The following is a 17073-nucleotide window of genomic DNA, read 5'->3' on the forward strand; positions in this document are numbered from 1 at the left end:
TTTCTTCCCGATTCCCCAGGGTGCAATCAGATATTCCCTGGATCAACTACCCCTGGTGTTATTACCAATGAATATTGGTATCCAGTTATTTTTTGTACATTTCTTAAAAAGCGGAGTTCCACCCAAAAGTGGAACTTCTAATTTGTTTCCTTCCCCCTCCAGTTCCACAATTGGTAACTTTTGGGGGGACAGGATACCTGTCGTTGACCATCTCAGAATTGTTATTTCTTCAGTTTTGGTATCCTGTTCCCACTTCCGTGAGCCACAGCCTCGGACATTGACGTCACCTCTCGGCTGACAGATCGACTGCCTCCTCCCCCCGTCACCGGGCAAGTAGGAGAGAGGAGCGGAGCCTCGTGCATCCACAGTAGGATTTCCGGTGTGAAGCCGTAAGGCTACACTGCCGGGTTGCCTTACCCGCAATGATGAGGGCATGCACCCAACAGCTGTTGAAAACATCGCTGGACTCCAGGACAGGTAAGTCTCCTATTATTAAAAGCCAGCAGCTTCAGTATGTGTAGCTGCAATCTTTTAATTTTTGCTTTAAAGCAAACTACTGAGATGGCTAGAACTCATTGTTGAGGGATTTTGTTCTGCCCATTTCTGCTGAAGCTGAGCTTTAAAGGCACAGTTCCTTGGTGCAAAATCGAAAAGGCCTAACATCAACATTAACCTTAAATCTAAATATAGCAATAACAATAATAAATATTTTTCCTACCATTTTACAAACCAAAAAAAGACCTACTGTATTTATAGTTTTCATGCTATCTGTACAAATTTATGCTCAGAGGCCTACTACCAGCTCAAAAAATAGATGAAAATAGAATATAACGAAAAAAGAAAAATCTGAGGTACATGCTATACATAATTGAATATGAGCATACAGCTGGCAAAGTAAAGGGAAAAGAAGTTGAATAGGCTCCATTACAGTAGCATCTGCTGTAGGCCCTGTAATTACACCTCAGCAAACAGAGGTACGCTTATAACTCCAGGCTGTTAGTAAACTGGCTTTACCATACAGGTAATATATTTACAGTTCTTACAGTACATCAATAAAAAAACTGTATACTTTATCTTTCTTTTAATTTTGAACATTCAAGATATAAAAATTTAGGAAAAAAAACATTAAGATAAGTTTATAATGTTAGAAAATTCAATCACACAGTGTGGTAATTAGTAAAAAGTATGATTGCTGTGATTTAGACTGATTGTATTAACAATTAACATACAATTTTATTATACAATATCAATATTACATTTAATCATCTTAGTCAAGAACAAAAAAAACGCATGAAAAAACTGTCAAAAAGTGTGCATAATAGTGGTATTTACTGATACTATGTACACCATACTTATTCTTGAGGAATAGCAGCTTCTGGGGTTTGTTGACCTGAGTTATGCCTTTTATGTAGGCTTGTGCCTTTTGTAATAAGATCAGCATATCCTTCCTTGTGTGAAAATGCATAGCTGGATCTGCGATGTAAGCTGCCTCGCTTGAAAGGAGTAGACATTGCAATTGTTTTAATATCATTTTGATTTTGTGCACCATATGAGTGTCCCTGCAGAGAAGGAAACACACAAGTCATAGACTACTTAGTAACACATATCAGGGTAGTTTAGGATGGGAAGACGGTGCATTAACCTATGTTCAATACTAGAAAACTGCAATACAGTACAATTTTTCCAAACAAGTAAAATAATATAATAACCACAAGTTTATGAAAGCTAAAGAAAACATCAGAATACAGTTTACAGAGGGGTAATCTGATATGTCTTCCAATTAATGTCTTGGCTGCCTTATTTATATTTCTTGAGCAAAATACAGTATATTTTTGGTAAAAAATTGCAATAAGTGTATATTTATTGGTTTGTGCAAAAGTTATAGCGTCTCCAAAATAGGGGATATATTTATAGCATTTTTAATATAATTTCTTTTTTTTAACTAGTAATTGCAGTGATCTGCAATTTTTACTGGGGCTGCAACATTGCGGCTGACAGATTGGACACCTTTGACACTTTTTGGGACCATTGACATTTATACAGCGATCAGTGATAAAAAAAACACTGATTACTGTATAAATGTCATTGGCAGGGAAGGAGTTAACACTAGGGTGCGCTCAAGGGGTTAAATGTCTTACCTAGGGAGTGTTTCTAACTGTGAGGGGTTGGACTGCCTGGGGGAGGAGACTGATCGTTGTTTCTAAGCATTAGGAACAACCGATCAGTCTCCTCACCCCTGACATAATGGAGATCTGTCTATTTACATTGACAGACCTCTGTTCTGTCTCTCTTAAATAGTTACATAGTAAGTCAGGTTAAAAAAAAAAGACATAAGTTCATCCAGTTCAACCATAAAAATAAATAAATAAATAAATGAAAAATAATATCAAACAATCCCATATACTCAATCCTAAACCCACAGTTGATCCAGAGGAAGGCGAAAAACCCCAGGGGAGCATGATCCAATTTGCTACAGCAGGGGGAAAAATTCTTCCTGACCCCCAAGAGGTAATCGGATTTTACCTGAATCAACTTTACCTATAAATGTTAGTACCCAGTTATATTGTGTACATTTAGGAAAGTATCCAGGCCTTTTCTTAAAGCAATCTACTGAGCTGGCCAGAACCACCTCTGGAGGGAGTCTATTCCACATTTTCACAGCTCTTACTGTGAAGAAACCTTTCTGGATTTGGAGATGAAATCTCTTTTCCTCCAGGCGTAAAGAGTGCCCCCTTGTCTTTTGTGTATTATTTTTTCTCAGTTCAGCTCTCGGCAGTTCTCAGAGGAAAATTATCTCCTCTGCAGCCAGTTTAATAAACTGAGAACTTCAGTTCTCAGAGGGAGAACGGAGGAGAAGTGTTTTCTCTGAAAACGGCCTAGATCAGTGTAAAAGGGAGTGGGCTGCCTGTAATCTCGTGAGATGCTGTGAGATTACAGTGCAGCCGAGTTCAAAAAGTGAAACTAAAGTTTAAAAGAACATGTAATTACATGTTTTCAGACATGTGATAACTATATATATAAATATCTTGTATATATACACGTGTGTGTGTGTGTGTGTGTGTATATATATATATATATATAATGTACAAAGACATACTTGGGGGGCACACCCAAAAAACACTATACATCTAAGATGGTGCTGCTATAAGACCAAAGACAGTACAAAACAGATTATAGCGCACACATGCAAAAATGACATTTATCCTGCAAGGCTAGTTAAAAACACCTGAACAAATTAAAAAATACAGGGATTTGGTCACACTATATGGTCAAATAGTGCTAAGCCCACTTACTGCGACAAAGTACCCCGGATTAGTGGGTCCTAACCTGTTAATAGAATGAAAGAACCTAGGGCCAAATCCTCAAAAGGGATACGCAGGCAGAACTGCTGTTCAGCCTGCGTATCCCTGTGCCTATCTTTGGAAATGATCGTCAGAAGCAGTTTTCCATAGTTAGGCAGAAGATCTGACATCTGTAAGACACTTACACTGCCAGATCTTAGGATGCAGTACCGCATCCGCCGATGGGGGAATTTCTCATTGAAATGCCGCTTTGCGTATGCAAATGAGGACTTACGGAGATCCACAAAGCTTTTCAGCTTTGTGTTTTCTGCGTAAGTTTACGTTTGCATACGTAAAATTAGTTCTGCTTTTACAAAGTGTAAACTAGTAACACCTTGAAAAAACAGATCTTTTTTTCGATCGCCGCGTTTTTTTTTTAATTTTTAATTTTTTTTCCCGGCGCGTAAGTTTTTTTTTACCCGACGCAACTTTATTGTCCCGTCGCAATCCACAAAGCCCGACGTAACGTAATTTCGCGCGCTGCCCGTCGGGAAAATGACGTCACGAGCATGCGCAGTACGGCCGGCGCGGGAGCGCGCCTCATTTAAATTGTCATCGCCCCCTGCAGAAGAGGACCGCCTTGCGCCGGAGACATTTAAGTTACACGGCCTGAAATTTCTAGGTAAGTGCTTTGTGGATCGGGCACTTAGGTAGAAATTTTAAGTCAGTGTAACTTAAATGGGAAAAGATAAGTTAGGCAGGATTTTTGAGGATTTGGCCCCTAGTGTCTCAATCTTGGGAGATAAACTCCTCTATATGGAAGAACTGAAGGGATTCCTCCTATGCACTGGTGGCCACTAATGTGAGGTAATGAAGAGGGGGAGGGGTGCTCCAGCTCCAGACCCGTATTTTTGAATATGTTCAGGTGTTTTTAACTAGCCTTGCTGGATAAATGTCATTTTTGCATGTGTGCCCTATAATCTGTTTTGTACTGATATATATATATATATATAGGGCCAGATTCACAGAAGAGATACGATGGAGTATCTCAGATACACCATCGTATCTCTGATTTTTACTGGTCCTATCTATGCACCCGATTCATAGAATCAGATACGCATAGATAGGGCTGAGATCCGACAGTGTCACACTGTGTTACACTGTCGGATCTTTTTTTGGATTTAAAAATGGCGCCGGGGGCGTTCCCGCTGATTTACACTAAATAATATGTAAATCAGCGAGATACGCAAAATTCACGAACGTACGCGGACCCGACGGTGTGTTCTTACGTCGTTTCCGTAGCGCGGTACCCGTCGTATACTTACCCTTTCTAAAAGCAGGGGTAAGTATTGTTAAGTATGGCCGTCGTTCCCGCGTCGAATTTGAAATTTCCTACGTCGTTTGCGTACGCCGATTCACGAACACGCGCGTCGCAAGTCCCGCTCACGTCGCAACCACTGACGTCCTATTGACGTCAGTGGGAGCAATGCACGCCGGGAAATTCCCCGGATGGCGCATGCGTATTTAAATCGTCGCGGGAGCGCGCCTGATTTAAATAGTACACTACACCAGCCGCGGAATTAGAATTCCGCCGGGGGAGTTAGGATCCGCCGTCGCAAGTTTGGAGGTAAGTGTGTTGTGAATTTGACACATGTGTGTGTGTGTATGTATAATATATATATATATATATATATATATATATATATATATATATACACACACACACACACACACATATATATATATATATATATATATATATATATATATATATATATATATATATATAAAAAATGTGTGTGTGTGTATGTATAATATATATATATATATATATATATATATATATATATATATATATATACACACACACACATATATACAGTATCTATATACACACACACGTATGTACATTATACATATATATATATTGTTGTTAATATTAATTTTTAACCCACTGGTACTGATATTAGGGAGAAATAAGCCTTCTTCCTCTAATCGCACCAGCTTCTCTCCCAGATTCTCCACCTCTGAGCTGCTGAATCTGGAAGGGAGATATGTCACCCAAGTTCACTATATGGACCCCTTATATATTTGTACATGCTGATCATACCCTCCTTAATCCAGGGGTTGACAAATTTGCTTGGAATCTAGGAGCCAGCTAAAAAAGTTAGGAGCCAGAAAACGCACCCCGTCCCGACGAGCTTGCGCGCAGAAGCGAACACATATGTGAGCAGCGCCCGCATATGTAAACGGTGTTCAAACCACACATGTGAGGTATCCCCGCGATTGGTAGAGTGAGAGCAATAATTCTAGCCCTAAACCTCCTCTAACTCAAAACATGCAACCTGTAGATTTTTTTTAAACGTCGCCTATGAAGATTTTAAAGGGTAAAAGTTTGTCGGCATTCCACGAGCGGACGCAATTTTGAAGCGTGACATGTTGGGTATGAATTTACTCGGCATAACATTATCTTTCATAATATAAAAAAAAAATTGCCGAATAACTTTACTGTTGTCTACTGTTTAAAGTGTAATTTTTTCCCAAAAAAGTGCACTTGTAAGACCGCTGCGCAAATACGGCGTGACAGAAAGTATTGCAACGATCGCCATTTTATTCTCTAGGGTGTTAGGATAAAAAATATATATAATGTTTGGGGGTTCTAATTAGAGGGAAGAAGATGGCAGGGAAAATAGTGAAAAATGACATTAGAATTGCTGTTTAACTTGTAATGCTTAACTTGTAATACCAACGGCCACCACCAGATGGCGCCAGCTCACATCTGGTGGTAATAACTTGTAATACCAACGGCTCACCACCAGATGGCGCCAGCTCACAAAAAAACGGATTTTTGCCAGATGAGGTCTTACTAATGATTTGTACAGGGGCAAAATTATATCTCTCTCTCTGCAGTCCATACCTCTCTTAATACAAGAAAGGACTTTGCTCGCTTTGGAAACTGCAGCTTGGAATTGCATGTTATTATTGAGCTTATGATCTACCAAAACCCCCAGTTCCTTCTCCACTACGGATCCCCCCAGTTGTATTCCCCCTAGTATGATGCATGCAAATTCTTAAGCCCTGTACACACGATCGGTCCATATGATTAAAACTGTCTGATGGACCGTTTTCATTGGTTAACCGATGAAGCTGACTGATGGTCAGTCGTGCCTACACACCATCGGTTAAAAACCCGATCGTGGCAGAACACGGTGACGTAAAACATGACGTGCTGAAAAAAACAAAGTTCAAAGTATCCAAACATGCATCGACTTGATTCTGAGCATGCGTGAATTTTTAACCGATGGACGTGCCCACAGACGATCGTTTTTTTTCTATCGGTTAAATTTAAAACAAGATTGCTTTTTTTTAACCTATGGATAAATAACCGATGGGTTATACGGCTTGTACGCGGCATTAGCCCCCAAGTGCATAACTTTACATTTATCAACATTAAACCTCATTTTCCACATAGTTGTCCAATTATACAGTGCATTGAGGCTGTCTTGAAAATTGGAGACATCCTGTAAGGATGTTATTACATCGTAATTTGGTTGCATAGTTTGGTTTCATCTGCAAAGACTGAAATGCTACTTTTAATCCCAGACCATGTATCATTTATAAAGATATTAAAAAGCAAGGGTCCGCTGGGGAGAAGTGTATCTTTAAGCCACGCTCCTGGTTACCCCTCCCTCTCGGGCCGCCGATTGGCGCTGGGTTGGGGGTTGCCCAGGGGGAACCGGGTGTGGTCTTACTAGGGGCTGGGGGGGTCGCTTGCAGGGGGGGAAACATCTTGTTTGACAGTCAGCCTGTATGTGTGCCTGTTTGATTCAAAGACATGTTTTGCCGTGTAACCGTTTGCAGAGTTTTATATGTTCTTTAAGCCCTGTCTTTTCCTAGGTGTCTTTAATTTAATTTCCTCACGTGCCTATACCATGCACCATTTGCCTATAGCCCACGCTCACTCACACAGTGAGGGCCGGTGGAGTCAGGAGGGGGCTGGGGGCCCCGCTCGGGCTTTTGCTAGACACACTCCCACATAGGACAACACTCGTTACCCAGGTGATTCTGGGGAGCGTAGTAGCAATTATTTTGCAGATTCTTTAGATACCCAGCTAAGCTGGATAGTGCCGCTGGGGGGATACCCTTTCATAGACGCGCCTCGTGCTTATGCGGGACACCCTCAGGGGACTGTACTTTTCTTCTGATCTCTCATCTCACCTTTTTCGGTTCTCCTCTCCACCTTTCTTTCGCTCCCTTGCCTTTCCCCCGTCCCATTCCCCCCTCCCCACCCATGACCATGGACGAGCTTACCATTGTCACTCTAAATGCGAAAGGACTGAATGTTACGGAAAAGCGACGGATGTTGCTCAATGACATGAGACGCCTAAATGCAGACATAGTCCTGCTGCAAACACATTTCCGAGACAACAAATTCTCAATCCTTAGAAATAGATTCTAACCGACAGTATATTATTCTACCAATTCGGAAGCCAAATACAGGGGGGTGTCTGTCCTAATCTTGGCGAGACTACCGTGGACCCTGACTGATGTGCTCTCTGACACGGGAGGTAGATTTTTGTTCCTAAAGGGACTGATTGGTGGGGTGAAGGTAACCATTGCTAGCCTCTACGCCCCGAACAGCCAGCAAGACACTTTCATTAACCACTTAACCCCCGGACCATATTGCTGGTCAAAGACCAGGCCCCTTTTTGCGATTCGGCACTGCGTCGCTTTAACTGACAATTGCGCGGTCATGCGACGTGGCTCCCAAACAAAATTGGCGTCCCTTTTTCCCCACAAATAGAGCTTTCTTTTGGTGGTATTTGATCACCTCTGCGGTTTTTAGTTCTTGCGCTATAAACAAAAATAGAGCGACAATTTTGAAAAAAAGTTATATTTTTTTACTTTTTGCTATAATAAATATCCCCCAAAAATATATAAAAAAACTATATTTTTTCCTCAGTTTAGGACGATACGTATTCTTCTACATATTTTTTGTAAAAAAAAAAAATCGCAATAAGCGTTTATTGATTGGTTTGCGCAAAAGTTATAGTGGCCTAGATTCAGGTACATTTGCGCCCTCTTACGGAGGCGCAGCGTACCGTTTTTACGCTACGCCTCCGTAAATTACGTGCGCTACGCTTCATTCACGAAGCAGTAGCTCCGTAATTTGCGGGGGCGCTCCGTAAAACTGGCCGGCGTAAGCGCGCATAATTTAAATGATCCCTTAGGGGGCGTGGATCATTTAAATTAGCGCCGAACGTAGTGCGCATGCTCTGTCGGGGAAACTTTGCCGACGTGCATTGCGGCAAATGACGTCGCAAGGACGTCATTTGCTTTAACGTGAACGTAAATGGCGTCCAGCGACGGGATGGTCTTTCACCACTCGAGGCATGCTCAAGGTCATTCACTTGGCCCTACACGCAATGCAGCTGATAGACGCCTGGTGACTTTTTCACCCCGGAGAGCGGGATTATACTTTTTATTCCCACCCTCATCAAACGTATTCACGTATAGATTGCTTGTTAGTTCCACATAGCCAACTCCAAGCCGTCAAGAGTATCTCGATTGGGTCCATTACCTGGTCGGATCATACTGCGGTCACGATGCACTATGCGCTGACCGACTTCCATAGAGGTCAAAGAAAGCCATGGAGGCTCAATGAGAGCCTTCTGCAAAATCCAAAGGTTCTGGCGAATGTGACGAAAGAAATCACCCATGACTTTAACACTAACAATACCACTGACAGTGATGTGGGTCTAATTTGGGAGGCACATAAGGCGGTAATACGTGGGGTGCTCATAAAGCACGGTGCGCGAATCAAACAACAAAGGATGAGTCAAATAGACTCACTCCTCGATAAACTACAGATACTGGAAGCTAGCCATAAACAGGCCCGACTGATATACTGAGGTCTGAGATTGACACGTTACGCGCGCAGATCACCGACCTCCTTCGATTCAGAGCTAAAGCGGCGCTACAGATCTCACGAAAAAAGGTCTACGAGTCGGGTAACAAGTGCGGTAGATTGCCAGCACAATCCTTACATGCCCAGAAACTCGTGTCTTATAAACCGTGCATACATACCTCGTCGGGACAGAAAATGGCCTTTCGCCAACAGATCACAAAAGAATTAAAAACTTTTTATGAGTCATTCTATAATCTAACCAGGGCTCCGTCGCCCCTGGAACGCTACGCAGACTACATAACCTCTTCCGGTATGGCCACGCTACCAACCGAGACACGGGAACTTTTGGAAGCACCCATTACAATAGTAGAACTACAGGAGGCGATAGGGAGCACCAAATCAGGGAAGGCCCTTGGACCAGATGGTCTCACACTACAATACTATAAGTCCCTATTCCAGTCCCTGGGGGCCCACTTCCTATGACTGCTCAACAAACTCACCAAGGGGGACACATTACATGACACCACACTGCAAGCCCAAATCACTGTCATCCCTAAGGAAGGCAAGGACCCGACCTGTTGTGGAAGCTACTGCCCCATATCCCTTCTCAATACGGACCTTAAATTGTTCACCAAAATTATAGCCACCAGATTGCAACCCCATCTGCCTTAGACCAGGTGGGATTTGTCTCGACAAGAGAGGCGAGAGACAACACCACAAAGGTATTGAACCTACTCTACTCGGTCACCTGCGCTAAAACACTGAGTGTCTTTATAGGCACAGACGCTGAAAAAGCATTTGATTGGGTCAATTGGGCCTTCATGTTCGCCACATTGCGCCACGTGGGGCTGGGAAGCAACAGGCTGCGCTGGATCACGACGACATATGTGGCGCAAACGGCTAGAGTTAGAGAGGAGTGATCTCGGACTCTTTCCCGATTACTAACGGAACGCGTCAGGGATGCCCACTGCCCCCCCTACTCTTCACCCTTTCCCTAGAACCATTCCTTTGCCACATACGTTTGAACCCCAACATCTCAGGCGTGACAGTAGACCATATCCAACATAAAATATCGGCATACACGGACGACTTAATGTTCTCACTCACTTCCCCCACTACCTTCCTACCAAACTTGTTACAGGAATTTACTACGTACGGACAGCTCTCCAATTTGAAAATCAACTTTGCAAAATCAGAGGCGATGGGCTTGGGGATACCGCAACCGCAACTCACACATTTACAATCCAGCTTTAAATTGCAATGGTCGTCCACGGCCTTGAAATTCTTAGGCACACACATTCCCCGCGAGCTCTCGCAGATTTTTTACCTTAGTTTTTCACCCCTACTGAAGACAGTTAAAACCTTACTAAGCCAATGGCACATGGGTCTGCACTCTTGGATGGGCCGTAACATCTTAAAAATGTCGATCCTACCGAAATTCCTTTATCTCATGCAAGCACTGCCCATACACATACCAACATCTTATTTTAAACAGGTGCAATCTGCATTCACAGACTTTGTCTGGGCCAGGAGGAGACCTCAACTCTCTTATAAACTGTTAGTACTTCCCAAACATTCGGGCATATTACCAGGCAGTTCACTTGGGGAAGCTTATAGATTGGTGCCGTCATCACGAGCTCTGGACACGGTTGGAGCAAAGCAAACCACGATTCCCCTCACCAGGGCACCTTGGTGCTACATGTATTTGCCGGCAGAAACCAAACGCCATCCACTGAACGGTAACACGACACGTATTGTGCCCGATTTTTCACACAGGCTTCTATATCCTCCCCTAACTCCCCTCTATATCCCATACTGGGAAACCCCCGGTTTGCGCCGGGCATACATGATGCGGCCTTTTGGAGGCTAGGCGAGGCGGGCCTCCACCAAGCCTCCCATTTTAGCTCTGGAGGACGGTGGAAAACAATTGCAGAACTCTCTGACCACACAGGCCTGTTCCGCATGGACTTTTGAAATTCGCTTCAGCTGAGACACTTTCTCCATTCCCTGTGCCCTCCTGCCGCAAATGACCAACCTCTCACGACCCTGGAAGAACTATGTGATGCTTCCGGAGCTATAACACACACGCCTAGCCTATAACCTTTTAAACACACCACAGGCTGAATTCCCACCCCCGAGATTACTTAACTGTCACTTTAGCGCGCCCAAACGTCAGCGTATCCTCAGACTTACACATAGGTCCTCCATTTGCGCCAAAGCCCAGAAGACCAATTACAAATTGCTGTCAAGATGGTACAGCCCGGCGTTGCGGAATAAACTTCCCGATGGCGTCGGACCTTTGCTGGCATTGCTGGGCAGACAAGGGATCACTTGTGCATATTTTTCTGTCCTGCCCGAGCCTAACACACTTCTGGCGAATGGTGAGAGAAACTGTACAGAAATTCACGGAACACGCAATACCAGACGACCCTGCAGTTTTTCTCCTGCATGCAGCCGACATCCCTGAGAAACTGTACAAAAAGTCAGTGATTAGACACCTGCTAGACGCAGCCAAAGCCTGCATGCCACTTCTTTGGAAAGCCACTTTGCCACCGCCCATTGCCTTATGGCTTAAGAAGGTGGAAGAAATAAAACATATGCAGGATCTTATCCTCACAGCACAAAATAGCATTCTCTAATACCTGGCAGATGTTTGTTTATTCTGCCGAGGGCCAGGTTCTCCGTGAGACCCCGGCGGATGTATGCACAAACACTCCTTTGCGCGAGCCCCCTTAGTTAAGACTCAATTACGAAACAGGTGGACATCCTTTACACTCCATGTTCATGAGTACGTACTCCTTTACATCAGGGTCCCCAGAGAGCCCCCCTTACATCAGGGTCCCCAGATAGCCTCCCCCATACAGGGTCCCCAGAAAGCCTCCCCCATACAGGGTCCCCAGAGAGCCTCCCCCCATACATCAGGGTCCACAGAGAGCCCCCCTTACATCAGGGTCCCCAGAGAGCTCCCCTTACATCAGGGTCCCCAGAGAGCCTCCCCCCAAACATCAGGGTCCCCAGAGAGCCCCCCATACAGCAAGGTCCCCAGAGAGCCCCCCCATACATCAGGGTGCACAGAGCCCCCCATACATCAGGGTTCACAGAGAGCCCCCCCCCCAATTCATCAGGTTTCACAGACTTAAACATTAGCACAGTACCTTGTTTCCTCGTTCAGCCGAGTACTGCACTGCAGGGGGAAGCAGAGAGCACAGCACATTCCCCTGCACTGTTTACTTTCACTTTTGAGGCTGATGGTTCTCACAGTGCCATGTATAGTTCAGCAGGGGGATGGGCTCATCTGAGCGACCTTCTCTCCCCTGATCCCGCGGCACACTGGTTGAGAATAGCTGGTTTAGATAACCAGGCCGGCGGGCCGTTCAAAACTGGGTCGCGGTCCGCGATTGGCCCGCGGGCCAGACTATGGACATGCCTGCTGTAGACTTTACCTTACACATAAACCGTGTGTTGGGAACTGTGTCAAAAGCTTTTACAAAATCCAAGTATACCACGTCCAAAGTCACCCCTCTGGCCAAGGTTTTACTCACCTCCTCATAAAAAGAAATCAGGTTTGTTTGACAAATTCTGTCTTTCATGAACCCATGCTGTCTGTTGCTTAAAATATTTTTCTCTGTGTGGTCTTTCATCTGTTGTCTTTTATTAAACTCTCCAGCATCTTCGCGACTATAGAAGTTAAACTAACAGGTCCATAGTTACTTGGTAAAGACTTTGTTCCCTTTTTAAATATAGGCACCACATTGGCCCTACGCCAATCCAGTGGTACTATTCCCATCATTAACGAGTCCCTTGGGGCTGTGTCAATACCATCCCCATTATGGACTTAGGCTACCCCATTCTCCTTTGTATAAACAGAACTGAAGAATGTATTTAATACATTTGCCTTTTCTTTGTCCCCAGTCACCCACTGTAGATCACGGGTGCCTGACGGACATCGTGACCGCTGGGCATGCACTTTGGCTCCGTCGTTACGGCATGTGCACCCCCTAGTGCTCTTAAAGTGATACTATAGCTTAAGGTTTTTTTCTTTTAAAATAACAAACATGTCATACTTACCTCCACGTCGGCTCTCGCGGCTCCTCCCTGCAATAGATAACCCCCTCTGTGAAGCTCTCTCCCAAGGGCAGTGGTGTATTTAGGTTTTGTGCTGCCCTAGGCCTGACTAAACTTGTGCAACCCCTAATTTAAATATGCCACACCCCTTCCTGTCAAGATCACACCCCTTCCTGTTTAAGACCTGCCCTGAAATTTTCCAGTGGGACACTAGTTCTGAGAGCCTTGGGGGGAGGGGGATTCCCTTAATCTGCAGATATTTCCTCTCACTTCCTGTTTGACTATGGGGCAGGAAATGAAGGGAAATGAACAGACGGCAAAAAAAATATCAGGGGCTATAACCATCCCTTACTCTATCCATAATGGAAAAAAAAAAGTGTTGCCTATAGTTCCACTTTAAGGACAATTTCTGCTAAATTTATGGAGGACTAAGAGGATATAAACATGCCAGTAGTGCAGCAGAAAACATATAGCACAGTGATGAAGTCCAGGCAGTGAGCAAAGGAAGGATTGGGGCAGGAACAAATAAATCCATCTATTTTTCTCATCAGCAATCAACAGAAATAAAATTAAGATTCCCTAATATGTACAACTGACACAAGCAAAGTATTGTAGGGGAGTCCTACTACCTACCTGACAGGTATAGGTGACCCTTGTGTCTGCGCCATCCCTATCATACCGGCAGCAGTGCGGCCGCTTTATGGGGGCACCAGACCGATTTGTTTTGCGGCCCAATCCACAACATAAGACTGCCACTGCACTAAAAGTGTAGCGCACACCGGCGGGGACTCTTTTCATGCTGCCCCCCTTGTTGGCCTAGGCCAAGATACAGCGTTGCACATACACCCATTCCTGGAAACGGAAACCTAATGGGAACTCAAATCATCCCAGAAGACATTAGGTAGAATTCGGAAATCTAATTTTTCCGAATCAGAGAGAATGCACATTCATCGCTCTGAAGACAATAGGGAAATTAAATGTCATTATTCTATAGATATTGTGACTGCATTGTGTACCTACTATATCAGACCAAATAATTTATTGGGAGCTTGTTCTACATCTTCCCTGCAAGTTAAAATAGACAAGAATGGCCCTTATATGAGCAAATGTCATTAATCTATAGATGGCCAAAGCAAATTTAACAGAGACGGTAAGTTGGTTTATTTGACGTTTACTATGAGCTGCCCTTGCTGGACTTTCTTTTGGAAAATGGTAGCTGCTTGGCTATCATGCTGGCCGCCTAGCTTCAACACTTCAAGTCACTGACCAGTATAATAATGACTTCCAACTTTACTCAGATTTTTCTGACCTGCATGCTTGTTTCACATCAGTAACTTAAGAGATACTGAAGGCAGTATCATATTCAGGAAATATTGAAGGTCAGCATGACAGCCATACAACTAGTGTTTTCAAATAGAGGCCAGCAGTCTACATATGTTATGCCGCATACACACCATCACTTTATGTGATGAAAAAAAACGACACTTTCTGTGAAGTAAAAAATTACGTTTTTGAAACTTCAATTTTCAAAGACGAAGTTGCCTACACACCATCGTTTTTCTCACAATGTTCTTGCAAAGTGAGGTTACGTTCCACCACGTTTTACCATTGAAGCTTGCTTCATAAGTAGCTTCTGGGCATGCGTGGATGAAAAAACGTCTTAGAAAACAACGTTTTTTGCTACACACGGTCAATTTCTGTGAAGTAAAAATTGCACTTTTGAAAAACGACACATACCAGGTCTTTAGACAGGTATCTGCACCCCCCTCCCCCCTGAAAGGTGTCAAATGTGACACCGGAGGGGGGGAGGGTTCCGATCAGCGGGACTCCACTTTAGGGTGGAGAACCGCTTTAAGATTCCCTAATATGTACAACTGACACAAGCAAAGTATTGTAGGGGAGTCCTACTACCTACCTGACAGGTATAGGTGACCCTTGTGTCTGCGCCATCCCTATCATACCGGCAGCAGTGCGGCCGCTTTATGGGGGCACCAGACCGATTTGTTTTGCGGCCCAATCCACAACATAAGACTGCCACTGCACTAAAAGTGTAGCGCACACCGGCGGGGACTCTTTCCATTCTGCCCCCCTGCAAAGTGCTGCCCTAGGCCTGGGCCTTGTTGCCCTAGGCCAAGATACAGCGTTGCACATACACCCATTCCTGGAAACGGAAACCTAATGGGAACTCAAATCATCCCAGAAGACATTAGGTAGAATTCGGAAATCTAATTTTTCCGAATCAGAGAGAATGCACATTCATCGCTCTGAAGACAATAGGGAAATTAAATGTCATTATTCTATAGATATTGTGACTGCATTGTGTACCTACTATATCAGACCAAATAATTTATTGGGAGCTTGTTCTACATCTTCCCTGCAAGTTAAAATAGACAAGAATGGCCCTTATATGAGCAAATGTCATTAATCTATAGATGGCCAAAGCAAATTTAACAGAGATGGTAAGTTGGTTTATTTGACGTTTACTATGAGCTGCCCTTGCTGGACTTTCTTTTGGAAAATGGTAGCTGCTTGGCTATCATGCTGGCCGCCTAGCTTCAACACTTCAAGTCACTGACCAGTATAATAATGACTTCCAACTTTACTCAGATTTTTCTGACCTGCATGCTTGTTTCACATCAGTAACTTAAGAGATACTGAAGGCAGTATCATATTCAGGAAATATTGAAGGTCAGCATGACAGCCATACAACTAGTGTTTTCAAATAGAGGCCAGCAGTCTACATATGTTATGCCGCATACACACCATCACTTTATGTGATGAAAAAAAACGACACTTTCTGTGAAGTAAAAAATGACGTTTTTGAAACTTCAATTTTCAAAGACGAAGTTGCCTACACACCATCGTTTTTCTCACAATGTTCTTGCAAAGTGAGGTTACGTTCCACCACGTTTTACCATTGAAGCTTGCTTCATAAGTAGCTTCTGGGCATGCGTGGATGAAAAAACGTCTTAGAAAACTACGTTTTTTGCTACACACGGTCAATTTCTGTGAAGTAAAAATTGCACTTTTGAAAAACGACACATAAAATTGAAGCATGCTTGAATTTTTTTTGGTCGTTTTTTACAAGACATAAAACGACGTTTTCCCCCACACACAGTCAATTAAAGTGACGTTTTTAAAAACGTCATTTTTTTTCATCACATAAAGTGATGGTGTGTACGCGGCATTACTCTTGACAAGTGAATTTTATTAATCATAAGATTTAAAAACAACAGATAAAATCATACTTACATGGACTTGATTGCGATACATTATCTTGGTAGCAGTACTGACAAGAAGTGAAGGAAGAATGCTTATTCCAACAGCCAGCAAAATTACAAGCCAGATATACCCTTGTTTTAATGTATTTCGCATTACATCTAGAACAGAGAATTGCATATTCAAAGATGGAAGCTCTTGTATACATTGGGATATATTTAATAACTTTGATCAAGAAGCAATTGATTTGGCAGTATAATTTAGTAACAATCAAATGTCAGTTTTGTAATTAGTGTAATTTCAGGGCATGGTAAACCCTGTCCAAACATGGTAACCTCTTTAACACCAATAAAAGGCTAATGTGTTTCTAAAAACAAATATTCTATTGCTCTAGTGCAGGGATCTTCAAACTACGGCCCTCCAGCTGTTGCGGAACTATTTGTCCAATGAGGCATTGTAAAACTCTGACATTTATAGGCATGACTAGGCATGATGGGAATTGTAGTTCCTGAACAACTGGAGGGCCGTAGTTTGGAGACCCCCTGGTCTAGTGTAGTAAGGAGGAAAACAAATGGTTAATAAGTTTGTGTAGCTGTTGCT

At 43.4% G+C, this 17073-nt stretch overlaps 1 protein-coding gene across 5 annotated transcripts in view; it reads right to left on the minus strand.

The window, feature by feature from the left end:
• Positions 1–1080: 1080 nt before the first annotated feature.
• LOC120912727 (phospholipid-transporting ATPase IK-like) overlaps positions 1081–17073 on the minus strand; it is a 273043-nt gene continuing 257050 nt past the window's right edge. For all 5 annotated transcript variants that reach the window (XM_040322637.1, XM_040322634.1, XM_040322636.1 and 2 more), the window contains exons 27-28: positions 16507–16634; positions 1081–1559 (exon numbers count right to left, since the gene is read on the minus strand). In XM_040322637.1, the coding sequence (XP_040178571.1) occupies positions 1353–1559; positions 16507–16634 (335 nt within the window). In that variant the 3' untranslated portion in view covers positions 1081–1352. The remainder of the gene's footprint in view (positions 1560–16506; positions 16635–17073) is intronic.

This window comes from Rana temporaria, chromosome 1, assembly GCF_905171775.1.
Source record: "Rana temporaria chromosome 1, aRanTem1.1, whole genome shotgun sequence".
In the NCBI taxonomy this organism is placed as follows: domain Eukaryota; kingdom Metazoa; phylum Chordata; class Amphibia; order Anura; family Ranidae; genus Rana; species Rana temporaria.